This window comes from Rhopalosiphum maidis, chromosome 1, assembly GCF_003676215.2.
Source record: "Rhopalosiphum maidis isolate BTI-1 chromosome 1, ASM367621v3, whole genome shotgun sequence".
Lineage (NCBI taxonomy): Eukaryota > Metazoa > Arthropoda > Insecta > Hemiptera > Aphididae > Rhopalosiphum > Rhopalosiphum maidis.
In genome coordinates, this window is record NC_040877.1 from 44,288,627 (window position 1) to 44,308,655 (window position 20,029).

Below are 20,029 nucleotides of genomic sequence, written 5' to 3' on the forward strand. Positions count from 1 at the left end.
GAGTATGCAAATCAAATATACTCTTATGGTCTTTAAATTTAAATTAACAGAAAGCGATTCTAATAATATGAATAAAAAAATTAACACTTTTAATTTACTGAAATCAAGAATCATCATAATAAGAGTAATTTTATTTTAGAGCATAAATAGTAGTTTTGATTAAGATTTGTATGGTAAGTATTTTATTTAAGTATTTTTAAAGCTTGATTCTGGAGTAATTCATTGAAGTTGAGATTCTTGTAATTCTCTCTTATATGTTTTGTCATTTGGCTGAAAAAATACAAATATATTACAATATATGTATTTATTTTATTTCAGTCATATTAAGAATAACTATAAAGTAATCTAATAAAAACAAATTTTATAACATTACATTATTATTGCATGTTTTTGACTTATCATCTGCTAGTTGAAACTCAAATTCCCAAATATTAAAATCCACTTTGGCTTTTGCGGACTTTTTCACTTTGTAGTTAAGCAAATCTCCATTTAAGTTTTCTTCAATTTCTCTTTTACACAAGTATATAGCTAAAAAAAAATGTATACATAAATTAATTTACTACAAAAAATAAATAAAATAAAAGCATACTAATAAATACATAATACTATTATACAGAATTGAAATCAAAAAAGAATTTAAAATATTAATGATAGTGATTTACAAAAAATCTAATTCTGAAAACACATAAGATTCTGGCATATTTATATTTTATACTCACCATAATCATAATCATTCAAATGAGTTTTATAAGTTATTTGTGAGCTTGAAGACTGTAACAAAAAATACAATATAGACATTTTAATGATTAAATAACAAACTTAATAAATTGGGTTACAACATTGTTATTTATTTTGAATAACCCATTTTATAGATTAAGTTAATTATACACTGAATTCCACTTAATGTGATCACATTGATTCAGATCATTTTGATTCTATTTACCAGTTGTTTCCATAAAACATTTTTTTTTATTAATGAGTTTATATTTATATGTATGTTTAAAATTAGATTAAAATCCAATAAAAAAAATATCTATTTTTGATTGTACTTTAGAATCTACTAATTTAATTTTCATATATAGCTTGAAATTAAAATCCATATTCAGTTAATATAATATATACATGATTTTTAATTATTTAAAAATAAATAAATAATGATGTATGTACATATTGTACTTATAACTTTTGGAACAACTGAAAAGTATTGTTTTCAACATATTTTTGAGTAGCTCCTTTTAACTTTTTCAAAACAATTCTTGTTTCTTTTAGTGAAAGTTTGAAATACCATTAAAACGATAAGAACGTTTTTATAACTCTAAAAATGATTCAATTATCTGGTACTTGATGATTCTAATTAAAGGGTAATTTAACATTAGTAACAAAAGAACTGGTTTAGGATTTTCAATTTTGGTTCTAATAAATAGTTGATTCAATAAACCAGTGAATACATTAAGCGGAACTCACTGTAGTTGTTGTGATTTATAGTGCCTTTTTGACTTATTTAAGAAATAAGAAAAAAAAATGTTAATGTCATTTAGTCATTTAGTTAAGTCATTAAATGACCTAACTGAAGTTCAAATTCAGTTTCAAAAATCAGTTTCTATGTGTCAAATTTAGGTAAAAATATAACTATTTATTATTATGTATTTTTTTTCTAATACGTAATTTAAAAATTGTATACTCTGTTGAATTTATAGAATATGATGTCCAATTCCAGTATCATATTTGTGAAATTTGTTGCCAAAAATATTGGCAGCTTGCAGATTATACCAAACAAAAAATGTACTTGTCAGGTCTTATAGAAAATGGTGAAGTAATGCTCAGAAAAATCAACACTAATAAACTTGAAAAAAGTTTCAAGATGGTATTTATTAGTTAATGCAGAAAAAATTAAAATGAGAGTATGTTTAATATTCTTTTGTACAAAATTGTCTATAACCCATAGAGTAGTTTAAACCTGTATGGAAAGCATTGAAAATGATTTATTTATTGGTAATGACAAAATAAAATACCATAAGCCTTCTAATTGCACCCCCGAAAAGATTTAAATATTGTTAAAAGTCACATTAGTAGTATTCCAAAGGTTGAATCACACTACTGTAGTACTGTAGACATGATTTTTCTAAGTTATACTTATAGTCAAATTTAAATTTGACAACCTAATACTGTTTATATAAAGAACAAATGTATGAAAAAAATATGACACCTGTATCTTTCTTTGTCTATAAAAAAGTCTTTCATTCATTTGAATCAAAATTAGAATTCTTTTTATACCAAAAAAAGACCAGTGTTTTCTAACTTAACCAAACTAACTGGTTTAACCTGAAAATTCTGAAAATTTATTTTTGTTTTTTTTTTATGATTCAATTAAATCCATTTTTTTTCTTCAAATGAGACCAAAAGTTGAAAATCAAAGTTTTTTTACAATAAAACACATATCATCGTAAAACCAATACCATTTATTATTCTGCTCAGAATCTAAACTATTATAAATAATAATATTGTTGAAACTATTTTATAGTATATTAGTTTGTCTGATAGTAGTTGGAGGGTCAAATTCAAATATATATATATATATATATATTATATTCTAATGCTTAAAATATTAGATGGTGTTTTTTTTATTATTATTAACTATTTTAAACATTTCTAAGATTATTGATATTAAATAGCAATCAATAGTAGATATATTTTTGTAACAAGAAAAAAAATGGATTAGATATAGTATTTTTCATTTGTTTAATTGTTATTTTATAGATATAATATTGTATAGTGTATAATATTATAATATAGTATGTATTAAGACATATTGTTTCTAAATAATTTAATAAAACTTAATTTTATAATATAATTAAGGGCATCCGTATTATTACATTAATTATATTTTAAATATATTTTATTATGAAATACAAATGTATTCTTTTGAATATTGAATAATAGAAAAAAGAGTTTATAGGTACGTAAAAATAAAAAAAGTCTCTTATCAACATGTTAAAAATATTAAGATTTATAATATTATAATTGTAGTACAGTAAAACTTCCATACAACAAAAAATATTCGTAACATAGAGGAATTCGTTAATTAGAATTACATAGGTATCTATTTCATATTCTATATTGTATTAAAAAAATGATTAAAAAATAAACATCAAATACATATATCGTATTATAAATCTTATTATATATTTATCATATTTATTTATTTAATTTATTATTGAGAAATAATTAGCGAGTTTCGTTTGTTTATTATAACTGATATAACTAATATAATTTGACGTAATAGGTAGAGATACTAATTTAGATGTCTTTGTTTAATACTTACTTTTTTACGATAAAAGCAACCAACGTTCAACAAAGTCAGATAATGATTAACAATTGTGAACACGATGATGTGTGATGATAATAAATTTGCCATGTACTGTGCTTCATCTAAAATTAAAACATTATACTAAGTTTTCTTCTATAAGTCATCTAAAAATGTTTCCAAGGCCAAAATGAACTTACCCTGATTAAAGTCCATTGTGTTTATAAACCACAATATCAAACTGCTCCCTAGAAAAAAATTATTATCATTGCATAAAATTTTACAGTTATTGTAATGTCATAAGTATGAGTTATTTACCTTTCATCTGTATGCGTGGAAATATCAGTTTTGCACTTTTTATAATCGTATTCAAAGGGATACGTTCAACCTTGTTGTTCATGCGATTTATAAGGTCACTCACCTACGAAACAAAAAAACAGTGACATTGAACAAAAAATAAAAATGAAATGAAAAACGAGATGACATTTACTTTTATGTTAATGATATGGTTCAGCATTTCAACATATTCTCTCTTCAATTTCTTGACCACCGGGTTTGGCAATATTTCATCAAATGTAATATCTTGCAATTTCATGAGCGAATCGATGGACAAACCGTTATCTAGAAAACCGATGGTAAACGAGATGGACAAATCGCCATTACTAGCAGACTGTCTAGTAATCCTAAGGAAAAGTAAAAAAAAAATAGTTAAATACTGTCAGTTCGTCATACTATTAAGAAAAACAGCAATCTGAGAAAATACAAGACTCCCAGTTGCTGAATATTATAATGAAGTACTTAACTCGGAAAGTTAAATCTACTGAAGTAGCAAATAACTATCAATAGTTTTTAAAATATCTATTTATTATCTATTTGTTTATTTTTATTTTTATCAACATTGCATTGTTCTAATGTCTTGCGACAGTTTACTTGTTAATTTGTAATAATGGCTTCCATTTCTATATTCCCAAACCGCATAATAGGTAGCATAACGATTAACGATTTTTGTAATTAATAGTATTATAATTCATTAAATATAATTATTACCTATGTTTCAAGTACGCCGCTATCATACAATTAACGCACCCAACAACAAGGTGGGAATGATTAACTTTGAATAAGGAATAGATTTAATTACGAACCGTAACAACGACATTACAAAATACAATAATCTGATTTTGTATACTGAGTAGTCAGTATTGAATAAAAATCACAGCCACTGCACACTAAATTGATAATCTAGCGGTTCCCAACCTTTTTAGTTTCGCGGACCACTAATTTCGTAAAAAATATTTGAGGCCCACCCATAGCATACCTATATATGCTTTCATAAAATTATAATATATATATATATATATACATGTATATATAGTTATTACAAATAAAAAATTTAAAAAATTTAAATAAAAAACTTAATTCAACTTTATCACAAGATAAACAATTTAATGTGATTTTTGACATTGCTTTTTCTTCACGAGAAAGTCAATATCTGGATTAAAACTTGTTAGTTTTTGTCTTAGATGACTCTCGACATTCAGTTTATTCCTATATTTATTTTTTAAATAAATTAAAGTAGAAAAAGCACGTTCACGTAGATATATAAGCTTATCAAGTTTCTCAGTGCAATATTAGCGGTTGCTGGATAGTCTTTTCGAACATTTAACCAGAATGGTTTATGAATAAAATATTATTATGATCAGAAATATAGCAAAAAATGTATAATAATATTATTTTAAATATAATATATAAGATTTAATATTATATCTATGGCTCGCGGGCCATGGGTTGAGAACCGCTAAATCCTAATCTAATATAATGTACGTACTGTACTCGAAAGATAAGTGATAACAACGGTTCATGACTTATGATAGTGGTGTCGGCGGGAATTGGGAAGAGAGGAAGGGGTTATATAATGGTAGTACCGTTGTACAACTATGTATACAATTTAATAAACTCGATGGTAGTAATAGGTGCGTATGGAATGTAAGGTTTGCTACCAAAAGTTTACTTAATTACTTCACATACCTACTCAATTATGACTCATAAAAAAATTATAAACTGTAACATATTATATCCGTCAGTCAGCGTTAAAAAATTAATTGCAAAAAAATATGTTATTATTATTTACTGTCGAGTTGAAATATTTTGTCGCGGAATAAACAAATGTTGAAACGTACAATAACAGACAATCGCAACGTACAAGTACCAAACTTCTCTCAATAACTATGCTTAACATATTATACTTCCACCGACAAAATATGAATACCTAAGCAATATATAATAACTAATGAAAAAAATTAACTATATAATACACACGTTATATTATTTATATTGTTATATTATAAATCACCAATGCCATGTCCTATACCCACCCAATAATACTATAATTATAATTGTATATAATACTAGAATAAAATACGTATAAATAATAGCGTACGTACCATCTTTTTATGATTTTGAAAAGAGAAATCAGTGGCTTCTTGATAAAACGGAGCATATTGCGCGCTTTGGCGGCAGCCGGACACAATCGATGACGAAGAGTTGAGTGGGTGGGTGTCTAAGTCGTCGTAAGTATACGTGTAACGGTACGCGTCAAGCCGTCTGACGGTCGTTCATCGAATGACGAGCGATGGCTGTATAGATTTCATACCCGGGCACCGATCAGCGACCCCGACTGCGTGCGCACCGCCTACTCGCGGGTCGTCACCCACCGGACACCAACGAAAACACTCTCCTTAGACCCTGGGAATCGGTGACGAGAGTGAAATTGTTGCTGTACTGCAGATGGGTTTGAATGTGTCGGTGACGGGTTAGAGGGGAAGGGGGAGAGGACTCTTCAACTGTGTGCGAATTTAATATACGCGGTGTAATACGATGGAAAATTAAATAATATATAATAATTTCAAATTTAAACCGGCTAATTGCAGTTTTTTGACGGCATAATAATAGGTTAATAAGTATGATACGGTATTATTGTTAGGTATGTCGATTTCGTGGATTTGGGTTGTATAATACCTACTGATTGATAAAAAAATTCAAATTTTCTATTATAAAAATATTGAGTTTAAAATTTGATTAAATATAGAAATCTTGAACTAGGTGCGTATCTACTACCTGTATAGTGTATAGGTATACTATGTACTTTTAAAGACTGTAGAACAATTATTGTTTAGATTGAAAAATATTAATAAACAATAAGATAATTAATCTTATTAAATAAATAATAACAAAAAAAAAAAATACCCAGAACCTATAAAATATAATTGTGAAGAAAAAAAGTATATGAAATCATATTATTAAGTTAAGTTTAAAATTGTGTATACCTATTTAGATATATCTATTTTCCGAAAAAAAATTGTATTACCATAGTAATAAGTAATATTATATAAGTTATAATTAGCGATCGATGTACTATATAGTTGATAAAAATAATATTATTAAAGATTTTCTTTTTTCTTTTTAAGCTTAATTAAAATGTTTTTAAGGAGGGGGCTGGCATGGACTTATGCTCGTATGACACATTTTACAAGATATTTATTTGAGGACACTTCCACGTGTTAAATTTTTTTATTTACAATTGATAAAAATAATTTTTTAATATTGGATATTATTTTAGTACATACTAAAAATAACTAAAATAAATAAAAAAATGAAAAATTGAAATGTTGCTTCTTTGAGAATAAATAAGTTACACGACAGTGTTTTAAATTACTTGCTGACGTTAAAAAATTTGCATATAATATTACAATATAATGTTATGGGTTATATCAAAATTACCCGAGTAAACTCGACAATATCCATGTACCTACAACATTCTTAGTTATGGTGTTTAATGTTGAACTCTGTATGTAATATAAGTATCTATAAACAGAAAGTACCTTAAAAAACGAGTTTATTTATTTTTTATTTAACTTTTATATAGTAAACAAGTATACTCGGGTAATATAATTATAAATAAAAAATAAATAAACACATAGAATTATAATTTTTAATTTAAATTATTAAAAATATTAAATTGTATAAAAATTTAATTATGAAACAGAATAAAACAGTGCATTAATAATTCATGTAGGACCATTGACCATGGTAACACATATTGTTATTTAATGATTGTTAAATATATTAGCAAAATAATAATATTACTTACATAAAGATAAGCAAATAGAAAATAATGATGCTAAACATTGATTTTTTTCTTGTTTGATTTTAGAACCGAGCTTATAAAACTACCATCGCGGCCCACTCACAACCTGATTTTTTTAGTGTTTTTTACCCAGGACGAACCCTGGATAATTATTTTTAGATTATTATTTACAAAGGATAAACACTACGCGTTGGGTTTAAATTCAACTCGCGCGTCCTTGGCCCCATTTAGACCAGAAATCCCGTATTTATTACAACTACGCAGATAGGTACGTACTTTCCATTTCACCCGGGCGAAATTGAGGGCAGCTGCACCATCACCTACCACCCTATATCGAGTGGGATGGTTTCTATCTTTATCGATTAGGAGGCCACGAACTCTCGTTTTTCGTCCCACACAATTTGTTTACAATCAATAACAGGTACAGACGTACAGTTGCGGTAACAAGTGGTACGTTAAAGTAACTTTATAATACAACGTAAATATTATTATGGTATTTTTTTGTATGGGTCACATTTATAATTTTTTGGAAAGTTATTAAATTTATTCAATACAGCAAGTTGTACTTATAAATAATTTAACTATATTCTGCTGCTTGTAATGATTTCAAAATTAATTAAAATATGCTCACAGGTAGAAAAACTGTCACGACTAGCTCGCAACAACATAGCGGGTACAATCAGAACTAAGGATCAAAATTTCCGAGAAAAAAAAATGGATCTCAGAAAAATTGGGAAACATTGGTTTCATTTAAAATTTCCAATTATACCTATAAATAATGATAGTTGATAATCATAATTCATAAACCATTAATATACTATAAAGTATAAATTATCATTATTATTATATTTTGAAGTCTGCATAGTGAATGAATCTTGCGGGCTCTATATTTTATTTATTTATAAATTATAAATAATTATAATTTGTAATAATAATCCGGATCCGAATATCTATTAGCTGTATTATGGTATCTTATAAAGTTATAAATTATAACATTTTAACTTTTTAAAAAATAATTTTTTAAGTATGTATTATACGCAAGGGGAACTAAGAAGGTGTGATGCCCAATGCGAAAATGTCTTTAGTGCCTAAATTAAAATATTACTATGATTAATTGCAAATGATTGCAATCATTTACATTCCATTATCAAGATACACGAATATTGCAGTGACATACGACATACGACATAGTATATGACACATATAATATACGATGCATATACGTCTGCAGTTTGCATACTTAATAAATATTATGAATAATATATTATGATAAATATTAATTAATAATTAAAAATTTCTTATCAAGTACCAAATTACCTACTAATCAGTTTTGTATTGATTGTAATAATTAAAAATCATTTTTATTGATTAATATTATCGTTTTTATAGACTCGTCTCCCACATTTGATATTTTGTTGTTATGTATTTTCGGATTTTATAAATATATTGTCAATCGTGTACTATCAGACTATCTATAATATATTTTATTTACAACTTACAAGTATTAATTATTAAAATTTAACAATAATTATCATGTTTAAAAATACAGATCATTTATTTTCTGGGAAATACTCTCTTATACATACCCACTTAAATCTTTGATAGGTAACATTATTTTTACTTTTTAAAAAAAATAATGAAATATCCATATTAATTTACTTAATTGGATTTATTTTATACTTCTATTTATTAAGCATAAATACAATTTTTTAATTTTCCAAAAATTCTGGTTTTTATTTTTAATTTTTTGAAAGCTTCGGCTTATTTCGGAAATGTATTATTTTAATATTCTTTATTTTTTCCATATTTTCCAAAATTTTGAGAAAAAAACGGTTTTTTCCCGATACTTTCCCGATTTTTCCCGGAATTTTTATCCCTAGTTAGAACAATGACGAGATTTCTTTTTCTTCATTATGACTAAGGAATGGATTTTATTGTAAATACATAGTTTTATTGGAACGAAATACTTTAAATCCGATAATCCGATAAAAAATGTGTTTAGAAAAAACGATTTAGATCATTCTATTTGAAATAAACCCAAATTTATTTTACATATTTATGTATACTTACATATTTTCACATTATTAGTAAATAAGTACATATTTTAGTAATTTTTGATTTTTGATTGATTTTTGACAACTTTTGACATCACCTGCTTCGTCTAAAACAACAAGATATGTAATTTTTGATAAAGATATCTTAATAGGAAAAATTCACCGAAGATCTCTGGAAATTGATTATACACTCCTTCTGATAAATGAATAGGTAGTGAATAAGTATTATACCCCTATCACGTCATGTGTTATGTAAAACGGTATTTTAGCCAATACAAAAGTATTCCAAACAGTCCAATTTTTTTATTAGCAAACCTTTAACAACATGTTGTTTCTCATTGCTTTGTTTCGTAATAATATTCATAATTTTATATACCAACATCATTTGTATTACTTTTATTTAATATTTGTAATCATAAAATATTTCATTTTTTGTAATTTTCAATACTAATAGATACATTTTTTCAATATTTATATATTTTGGATTTTATCAATAAAATCTGTTCCTTAATTATGACATAAAAGGAATTTAGTTTTAAAGGGCAAAAAAAGAAAAAGTATCTATTATGAGTTTTAGTCAGTTATTAGTTACCTACTTATTGTTCCTTACATTCCTTAATATTTCGTAAGAAAGATGATAACATAATATTCTTTTATATTCAATTCATTCTTAAAAGTTTATTTTACATTTTTGTCATAGATACCATTAATATTCAATATACATATAACGAAATATATTTTTTATTATTATTATGTTATATTTAAATATTTCAGAGTCAATAAAATTGGAAAGTTCAAACATTGTAACACAATTGATGTTGAAACACCATTATACATTTTTATTGTGAAATATTTAATTAATTTGTAAAACATTTTTAGTAATATCATTATAATATATATTATAATACTTATATATATTACAATATTTTAATGTGATAATATTTTATACAACGAACATTGAGTTTAAAATGTACCTGTATATTAAATAATACACTGCGTAGGTACCTAATAACAGTAATAACTAATAATATTTATTATAATTACTAAACACCCAACCTATGGTAGTAGGTACCTACGTGACAGTGTATTGATTATATTTTGCATCATGAACAAATATCTATCTATAAATAAAATTAATAAACATAAAATTAATCCCTCATGTGCTTATAGGAAAAACACGCATCTGCGAACACTCAACAATCATATTAGTATATGATAAAAATCTGCAGAAAGAAGTTTTTTAATAACGAGAGGAATTAAAACATATTTACACTTTTACAGACATCTATAACAATTGACAATTGAGCGTTTTCATACTTTATCGTTGGTATCAATCGTAAGAAAATATAGTTCGGAGTTATAATAATATCGTACAAAGATTGTGTATGAATTCACCAAAATCAAAAATAGAAGATTTCGATTTATTAAATAAATATTATAATATATACCTAAATAATAATTATTGTCAGTATAGATTGGAATTGACTATAATTTATCGTAATGCTAAGTATATATACAAAATTAAGTAAAATTTTTCTTAAAAAAAAGTGTGTACCCATATTAAACAAATTATTCTTGAAACCTGACCTGTTCAGAATTAAAATTTGGAACATGCTTCTAGTCGTCAGGAATAATTATGAAATAGTACGAGTACGACAATAGAAATAAAATCCCTAAATAAAAGGGTTTAATAAGTTCTCACACGAAGCATAGCAGGTAAGTGGATACATATGTAAGTTACCTCACGAAAAAAAATGACACTCTTACATAAGTTCACACACGCAAAAATATCATACCGAACACAAACTTACTTTTAATTAAATCTAGTCCATATAATAATATTAATAGGTATAGTCCACACATTATTTGTATAGGTGTAAAATAAATAATAATAATAGAAAAAAATCAAATTTTATTTGATCAAACACTTCACAATATAGTTATACTAGCTGTGTTATTATTTTTATGTTTAATAAAGGAAAAAAATCGAAGGTAAATGATCTGTCATTTAATAATCTATTTGAAGCTAGACGAATATAAATATATCAATATGTATTTTCCCACATGGCGATCAAATTTAATGCATTACATTCTATCTAGAATTATCTTAATTACCTATTGGCTATGATAATATGAAATAGTATTAGTCCAGTTATTTAAGCTCCAAAATTGGTGTTTAGAGGAATTAAATCAGAAAGTTATGAAATTTTGCAAAAATTTTGGTTATAGGTTCCTGATTAACTGAAAAAAATCGCCATCCCTTCGAGGTCCGGAAGTGTCCGCCATCTTGGATTTTATGTGCGATTTTTCAGTTTTTTTAAATTATTTTTGAAAATCCTAATTTGATCTAAAAAATACGTCTATACAAAAATATAGCTGACAAAATTTGAACAAATATGGTTTCATTATTTTTTTTTTTAGTTTGAATAGGTTAAGAGCAAAATTTATTCATGTGTTATAATATTAGACACGGCGTGCTATAATACTATGTATAGGATGCAAGTTGGCGACGCGCCGCACTCAAACGCAATATTTACGTTTTTTTTATATATTATATTAACATGTTTTAGATAAACATTATATTTTATATTATAAATTATAATCATATTTTATGTGCACCGCATATTATTTAGTAAAATACAAATATTATTATATAGGACATATAGGTACATTGAATATTTTACATAATTAACACAATATTTTTAATGTAAATTGCTTTATTTACATTTTTTTTTTATTATTAATATTATTATTCTAATTCCTTTTTTACGTTTGGATGATGGACCATATATTATTTCATCATTGTACTCGTCTTCAATAATTTGCTGTTCACAATTTAAACATGAATGGTCAGGCCATGTTTTGTATGCTGCTCCACAATTTTTTATACACGCACGTGTAATTTTTTCTAAAATAAATTTTAGCACTGGCTAATTCCATGAAAATATTGGTTGCAGTCCATTCTTGGTGATGGCTATCGTGTTTTTAATTTTACCAAATTATAATAATGCGGTGCATATATAATATGATTATAACATTTAAATTAATTGTAATATAGTGTATATCAATAATAATGTTTATCTGTAATATACCAATATGTTAATATATATATATAAAAAAAACGTAAATATTGCGTTTTCTAGTGCAGTGTTTCTCAACCTTTCTATTATGGCGATACATTATTAAAATTTTTCATAATTTGTGATACACAATAAAAAATAAACATACCTACACATTATATTATCAATTTTTATTATATATTCAACGGAAACAAAACAAACATTAACCACATCAACTACGTTTAAGTTGTTAGTCATAAGTCTGAATAAAGTGGGAAGGAACTTTGTGTTCGATATAATTTTTTTTTGTGTAGGTATTTACGTACGGGTGTGGGAACTTACGTATGTATACCCAGGGGTAATTTTTACCTGTCATATTTGGTAGTGGCGTAAGTAGGATTTTGTCTAAGGAGGGGATATACGTTGGCAAACATAATTTCCTCTACCAGTGGGGGGTATACTCACACCGTTTCTCAAAAATGTTGAAAATTTATATAATTATTTTTAATAAGTACTTACACATAAATATATAAGACTGTAATTTTTTGTTTTGAAGATTTATTATTCATTGTCATTTTTTTATAAAATGGAGAAAATCATAAGAATACAATAGTATCTAGTGCTTATTGATAAGTATACAAATATACATAATTGTGTTGAACGAAAAATCAAAACAGTAAAAAATAATGCACCAGCCAGTGCTCCGAACTTAAGGGCCCTTTTTTTGGTACTTGGCCGGGGGCCTGGACCTTGGGAAGGTAAAGACTAAAGATCGCTAGGCAACTACCTAGTTTGCCTAGGTGGAAGTTCGGCACTGACACTAACGCGAGTGTTCGATTATAATGAATAGTGAATTATTATGCTGGATTATAAATAAACTAATGCAATAATAAATATTATAAAAATAAGTAATAATTCGTATTTAGTGTTTAAATTTGTTTATTATTTGTATACTATTTAATTATTAGAACTTATTGTTTAGAATGTCTCTCTCTCTCTCTCTCTCTCTCTCTCTTTATGTATATATATATATCTACCTTCGCCTTACAATATGTTTTGAAATAGTAACCAAACGTTTATTATTAAAAGCATAATAATAGTCGTATTGATACAGTGTATATAGTCTTTATTGACAATAATGATGATTGACGGAATTTTACAATTTACAATACGAATTGTTTTCAATCATATACATATTTAACAGTAAGTGGTGTATTGACTACAGCCATCAAACATAATATTTCTAAATTCTTAAAATTTTAATATTATAATAAAATGTAACGTTTTCAATAATTTTATTCTGTATTTCTATAATATATGTACGATATTATTACACCTGTAAAGTAAAAAAAAGACCAATGGGGGGATCTATCCCCCATATCCCCTCCGTAAATGCGCCACTGATATTTGATGTGGGAACTTACATTCGCCCAAATAAAAACCTCAGGTAAAAAACCTTGAAGAAGAACCGCTATCCCCACTTCAATAAATTCGATAAATAAAGTAGGTATACACAAGGAATGGTGTAATAATTTATACATAGGTGTTCATAGATAATCAGTTGAGGACATTTAAAATTAAGGCCCGCGCCTCCACTAAATTTTTTAATTACCTCCTACACACCACACCACCAAAAAATAAATAAATAAATTGTTGACATAATACTTCCAACTTTTACTTATATTCCGAGGGCATGAATCAATTGTGCCTAACACACAATTTTTGTTTAGGGTCAGTTATACCAATAATTGCGCTTGTATAACACATACTAAAATGCTTAAAAATTAAAACTTATTCGTTGAAAATTGATTACTGGTTAAAGTGACTAGGTATAATATATTTTATAAATGTATCGGGAATTTTATGAAACGTTTTTATTTAATTTTGAATAATTAACGATCAAACTTCTAAAACACACAAAAAAAATATTTATTTATATTATATGTTGTATATATATTCTTTACATAATATGTGTATAAAACATAAATAAATTATGTAGAACAATATCTCAACATATATCTTAGAAAAAATTGTCTTATTCGCAAAATGTTAAATTAAAATATATGTATATTGTGTAGGTAATATAAAAATCGGTATCCAGATCATTCTTGTCCGGCATTTTCTTTCTTTCCATATTTGTATAAAAATTTGCATGATTTTGGAAGTTTCACGCAAACTAAACGTAGAACGAGCATAGTAAACGATACTAAAAAATATCAATTTTAGTAAAATATCATATTATGATTCACTAAGAAAAATGTACCTGTATGAATATAATAAACTGTGTGTAAGTACATTTATAATTTATATGTTATATTTTTACATAGAGCCAAAAATATTATTTATTACATCGTTATGCTCTTCAATTAATTTCAAATACTAATTAAGTAATAATTTTTAATTAAAAAAATTAGTTATTATATAATTTATATAAAATAGTAATTCGATAACTCTCTATACTAATGACTAATATAGTTGACGATCAACTCATTTAGATCAATTGTTGATCTTTCCAAGTTAAGAAATCCTGAATACAAAATCTGATTATTTTCGTTTATATTATGTTTTGTATAGCAGTGTTATACCTATAGGCACTAGACTATCGTGATCAACATAGTACTGGGAACACAATAATATTAAACATAGAGTTATAAAAATGAATTCAAACATTTTATTTAAAATTTTTATTATATTAATTGTATTTTAAAAATATTTATTTAGATAGTAAAACTATAATTTTACTCAAAACATATTAAATGCATATAAATTATATTAAAATGTCTGTAACTTTTTTATTAATCCTATGCAAAAAATATGATGATATGCACAATCACAAGGGTAAGGTTTGATCTAGTGGACAAGTTAAATATTTTGTGAGGGTGTATAATGCATTATTCAATTTTTTTCTCGTTCAGTAGCTATAAATATTTTAATTATTACCTTGATTTTATTTTATTTGAAGGCAATAACGACACACAGGTAAATACATCGATAATAGTATACATCGATAAATCATTTTAACCATTAATGATATGTTAGGACTTTAAGTGACACTTATATTATATACCATAAATTCTCAAGATTGGTTAAAATAGTATCTCGAGAATTTATCGTATAATAATTTGAAAAACATTCGTAAGTTTTTATTAATAATAAAAATAATAAAAATAATAATATTATATTATTATTATTATTCTTATAAAAATTTTTGTTATTAGTGCATGTGTTAATATTTAATTTTAACTATACTGGCCAATATAAACTAGAAAATAAAATCAATAGTTTTAAAATTTATTTATTGTCTCAAATCATTAACAGTTTATTAATGTCCTGCAATACGAGCAGTTCCTATTACGTATACCTAGTGTTTTTATAGCTTGTGTCCTAATGTCTAGCGCAGCAATGAACGCTCACGAGAAATGGTGTCGATCAGTTATCGACAGCCTCGATTTGGAAGTCAATCACATCATAATTGCGTTCGGGTTACCGTCACCGATCATCGTTTCATGGGCGCATCGCTCTTTGTGGAAACCACTCCCATCCTCAAAGACGCCGATGGCCCCGCAAGGTTGTCGGGAAGAACGCGAGACGTGTGGCGACGATTTGGAAAAACCACCCGAGACGCGTGGCGACGATTTGGAAAAACCACCCGAGACGTGTGGCGACGGTTTAAAAAAACCAGGCGGGTTCTGGAGAAGAACCAAAAAACGGTTGTCGGATATTTTCCGAGCGGTTTGTATTTGCGGCTGCGCCACGCGCTATAATACACAATAAGGAGTTTCTTATGCGGCGCACAGTGGTCCAAAATGAAAGTACGTCGCCATTATTGAGTCCAGTGTAACCTAACCCAAATTCATTTAATAAATTTTTGTTATTTACGAGAGATGAGGTTAGGTTGATTAATGTTACTCTGGATTTAAATGTGAATTATAGACAAAAATGCATTGCATCATTTGATGGTTTTAATTGTGTTATTTGTTATAATATTAAAATTTTTTTGGTTGTGAGATGTTTATTTTTATGAATTTATGAATTTATGATTGTAAAAAAATTATGACAAATTTTTTTCTGTATAAAATATTGATTAATTGATACTTCGCTACTAACTACTTATTAGATGCATTTAATAAATAATTAAAAGTATCGTGTATTATTATAAATTATTGTTGTTTTGTAAATTAAAATATTATACATATTATATATGACAAACTGATGTTTTCTTTTTACATATATTAAACAAATAATTAGATACATATCTAATTATTAATTATATAATATTATTTGACTTAGTTAACTAACTAAGCCGAAATAGTTTGACACTTGAGTTTACCACAAAATAAATAATTTAAATATGATATAATTATTACTATACGGAAATAAAAATAATAATTTAGTATTGATATGATATTAAAATATTGTATTGAACTTAGTATTATCCTGATTGTAATTATTTAGAAAATCAATATTAATAATTATTAAAAAAAAAAATTTAAAATTTAAATTTTATTAAAAGTCATGAAAAAATCAATAAAATATATTTATCAAGTACAAGTATACGAGTAGGTATCTTATACGCATATGCTACCAATACATCCTTTAAAAAAAAAAAAAAAATTAGAGTTAACAATTTTGCTAAACAAAATATAACACAAACAGTACATACTCACTAACATAGTAATGTATGCAAGCGTGAATTTAGTAGATACTTAATAAATACTATTTATGCACCATCTGCTAGCTGCATCTATTCCCATGTCTAATTACTTATTTCTAGACCAGTGGTCTTCAACCGTTTTGGACTCGTGACCCATTTTTTAGGCCTATATTTTTCGCGACCCAGGTAAGCTTTATAAAAAAGCTAAAATTGCTTAATTCTTTGCAGTAGTACTATAAAACATTTAAAATTGACTAAATAAAAATTATATTTTAGTAGGTATTTTCATTTGTTAATTTTCTAAATTTAATAATTACAAAATTATTTTTTTACCTTACATAATTTTATAAATTTTATTTTTATTTTAAAAAGAAGACTTATCGCGACCCAATTTTAAAGCTTACGCGACCCACGGTTGAAGACCACTGGCCTAAACTACGGTTGTATACATGGGCGTAACTAGGATTTAATAGTCACAGGGACTAGAGTCTTTGGAAACCAAAGTTAAAAATAATTTGAAGGCTAATTGAGGCTCAAAAGTAAAACCTTATAGGGTGGCTAAATACAAATACAGGGGGGCTAAGCCCCCTAGTTACGCCGATGGTTGTAGTTTGAACTATTTAAATATTGTATTATATAAGTAGAATGCTGCTGTGTAATTGTTCGAGTTGTGATATAATATGTAAGAATTATATTGTTCAAAAAACTGTGCACAATCTCTATTCTTTACCGTCTTTGATATTCGTTATCTCTCTATACGCCATATAAATTCTCTGCTTTTACTACGGACCATATAAAGGTATAAGGTATATCTAAGTCCACGGTTTTTACCTATACCACGGCTATAGTATCTATAGCCGTGCCTATACCGCAGTCTTTACAAAAGTACCCATTTATTTAGAGTGATAATCACTTGTCCGAAAAATGATAAGAGTGATAGACCTTTGGACGATTATTCCCAACTCGACCTACAGGTACAAAGTTCATTATCATTACTTTGTTGAATGATAGTCGATAACGAGTTTATTACATGTGAAAATATGTACCTATTATTATTATTTATTACCCATGTGACTACTGGTCTTTAGAAATAAGAAGTATTATAAAAACCTAAGACCAACCAACTTTGAAAAGCTATATCTCGTTAACGAATTAACGAAAAATAATAATATGAACGTTAGAATTCATAAAAATATATCCCTACTATTTTATGTAATTTTAAATATAGGTTGCCATTTGAAAATCAAAAGTCGATAGTGTTTTCACTATTAAATATAAGAGTGAAAAAAAAAATTGAAAAAACTTAATACTTTTTGAAATAATGAGTGTTGTTTGATAAAAGAATCACCCTGTATAAGAAATTATAACATTAATTAATTAATTCCTGAAAAAAAATATTACATTATATAACGGTATAAATATTCTAAATAATAGGCAATAAAAAAAATACATAACATTGAGTTTAATCTTTAATATAATAACAATATAACATATATAATTATTACTAAATTACTCCCGAGAATATTTAAATATTCTTGTTGTCTTAAGTTTCTCCATTTTATTTGTTTATTTATTTAATTATATAAAACAAATTGTCTTTATGTCTTTAATACTATTGTATTGAGCGACACATGGATGGGAATATTCGTCTTGAACATAGGCATGCGCAGACCTGAAGTTCGGGAGGTGCCTACAATGTTTTCCGACCCTCTCTTAACAAGACATGTACATATTTTGATAAATTATTACATGATATCACATATTAATCAGTAGTATTACTACTATTACTAGTACCAAGTTGTATAATATTTCATTAGATAGTTGGATCTAAAATCTATTTTAAAGAAAATTGAAATATATTTTATTTATTATTTTTACATTTGTAGTCAATAAAATCTAACTGTTATAATCATAATAAGTTTTTACCATGCAAATTTGAAGTATTTTAAGTTGTATTGTTTTTTTTTTTTATCCCAAAACATAATTTTTCACAATATATTTTAGAAAAATATAAATTTTATTCTAGTAACATTAGTTAAAATACGAACCCATATATATGCTATAGGACTTAAATTTTAGGGCCCCAATTACATATCGGGGGTGCCCAGGCACACCCGGAACCCCCCGTGGGCACGCGAATTTTCAAATATGTAAATTATACTAATCGTATAATGAGTTTATTTTTCAGCTAAAAACAACTTAAACGAAGTCTGACATCCAACACACAGATCTGCGGAATGTACAAGATAACACCTACGATAAAATTCTATAAAATTCAATTTTAATAATGTAACATTATTAGAATTATCATATAGGTACTCGTAGTTATATAAAAAACAATAAATAAAATAATATCTTTTCTATTAATTTGAACAGAAAACTCTTAATTTCTTATTTTTACTAAGTGTAATCTTAAACAAATCTAATTGAATTTTTATTTTTCTGTTAAAATCTATTTGTGAATTTTCCATTGACATCTTCATCCAATAATTCGATATGTAAAGATGTTCCGTATTTTCAATAGCAAATATAAACCTATTTTTTCCGCGATATTTTGTCATAACAATTACTCTTATTGTTAATTGTACATTTTCCCTAATAAAACATGGGGAAATATTGTATAAATATTTTGACAGTTGTCAAACATAATAATAATTATAAATGTTACATTGTTATTATATTAAACTCAATCATATATTTATTTTTTTATTACCTATTATTTAGTATATTTATACCATTATATAATGTAATTTTTTTCAGGAATTAACTAATTAATTAATTAATGTTATAATTTTTTATATATTCTTACAAGTT

The 20,029-nt window shown here is 26.0% G+C and overlaps 1 protein-coding gene across 2 annotated transcripts; it reads right to left on the reverse strand.

Moving 5' to 3' along the window:
- Nucleotides 1-127: 127 nt before the first annotated feature.
- LOC113549765 (regulator of G-protein signaling egl-10-like) lies at nt 128-5,839 on the reverse strand. 2 transcript variants are annotated; one of them, XM_026951228.1, is made up of 8 exons: nt 5,746-5,839; nt 3,795-3,987; nt 3,623-3,725; nt 3,505-3,552; nt 3,323-3,429; nt 720-771; nt 374-528; nt 128-270 (listed from the first exon to the last, which is right to left on the reverse strand). In XM_026951228.1, exons 1-8 carry the CDS (start codon nt 5,799-5,801, stop codon nt 220-222), a joined length of 765 nt encoding a protein of 254 aa, XP_026807029.1. In that variant the 5' UTR covers nt 5,802-5,839; the 3' UTR covers nt 128-219. The 2 variants fall into 2 exon arrangements, with proteins under 2 accessions (XP_026807029.1, XP_026807030.1); XM_026951229.1 differs by lacking the exon at nt 5,746-5,839 and adding an exon at nt 4,352-4,424.
- Nucleotides 5,840-20,029: the final 14,190 nt, after the last annotated feature.

What these genes read in the sequence shown, in the direction of transcription:
- LOC113549765 (XM_026951228.1), bottom strand. Translation starts at nt 5,801, where the DNA reads ATGCTCCGTTTTATCAAGAAGCCACTGATTTCTCTTTTCAAAATCATA. An exon ending in ACCATATCATTAACATAAAA is followed by an intron (nt 3,726 to 3,794) that starts GTAAATGTCATC and finishes TTTGTTTCGTAG; the next exon opens with GTGAGTGACCTTATAAATCG. An exon ending in TCCACGCATACAGATGAAAG is followed by an intron (nt 3,553 to 3,622) that starts GTAAATAACTCA and finishes ATTTTTTTCTAG; the next exon opens with GGAGCAGTTTGATATTGTGG.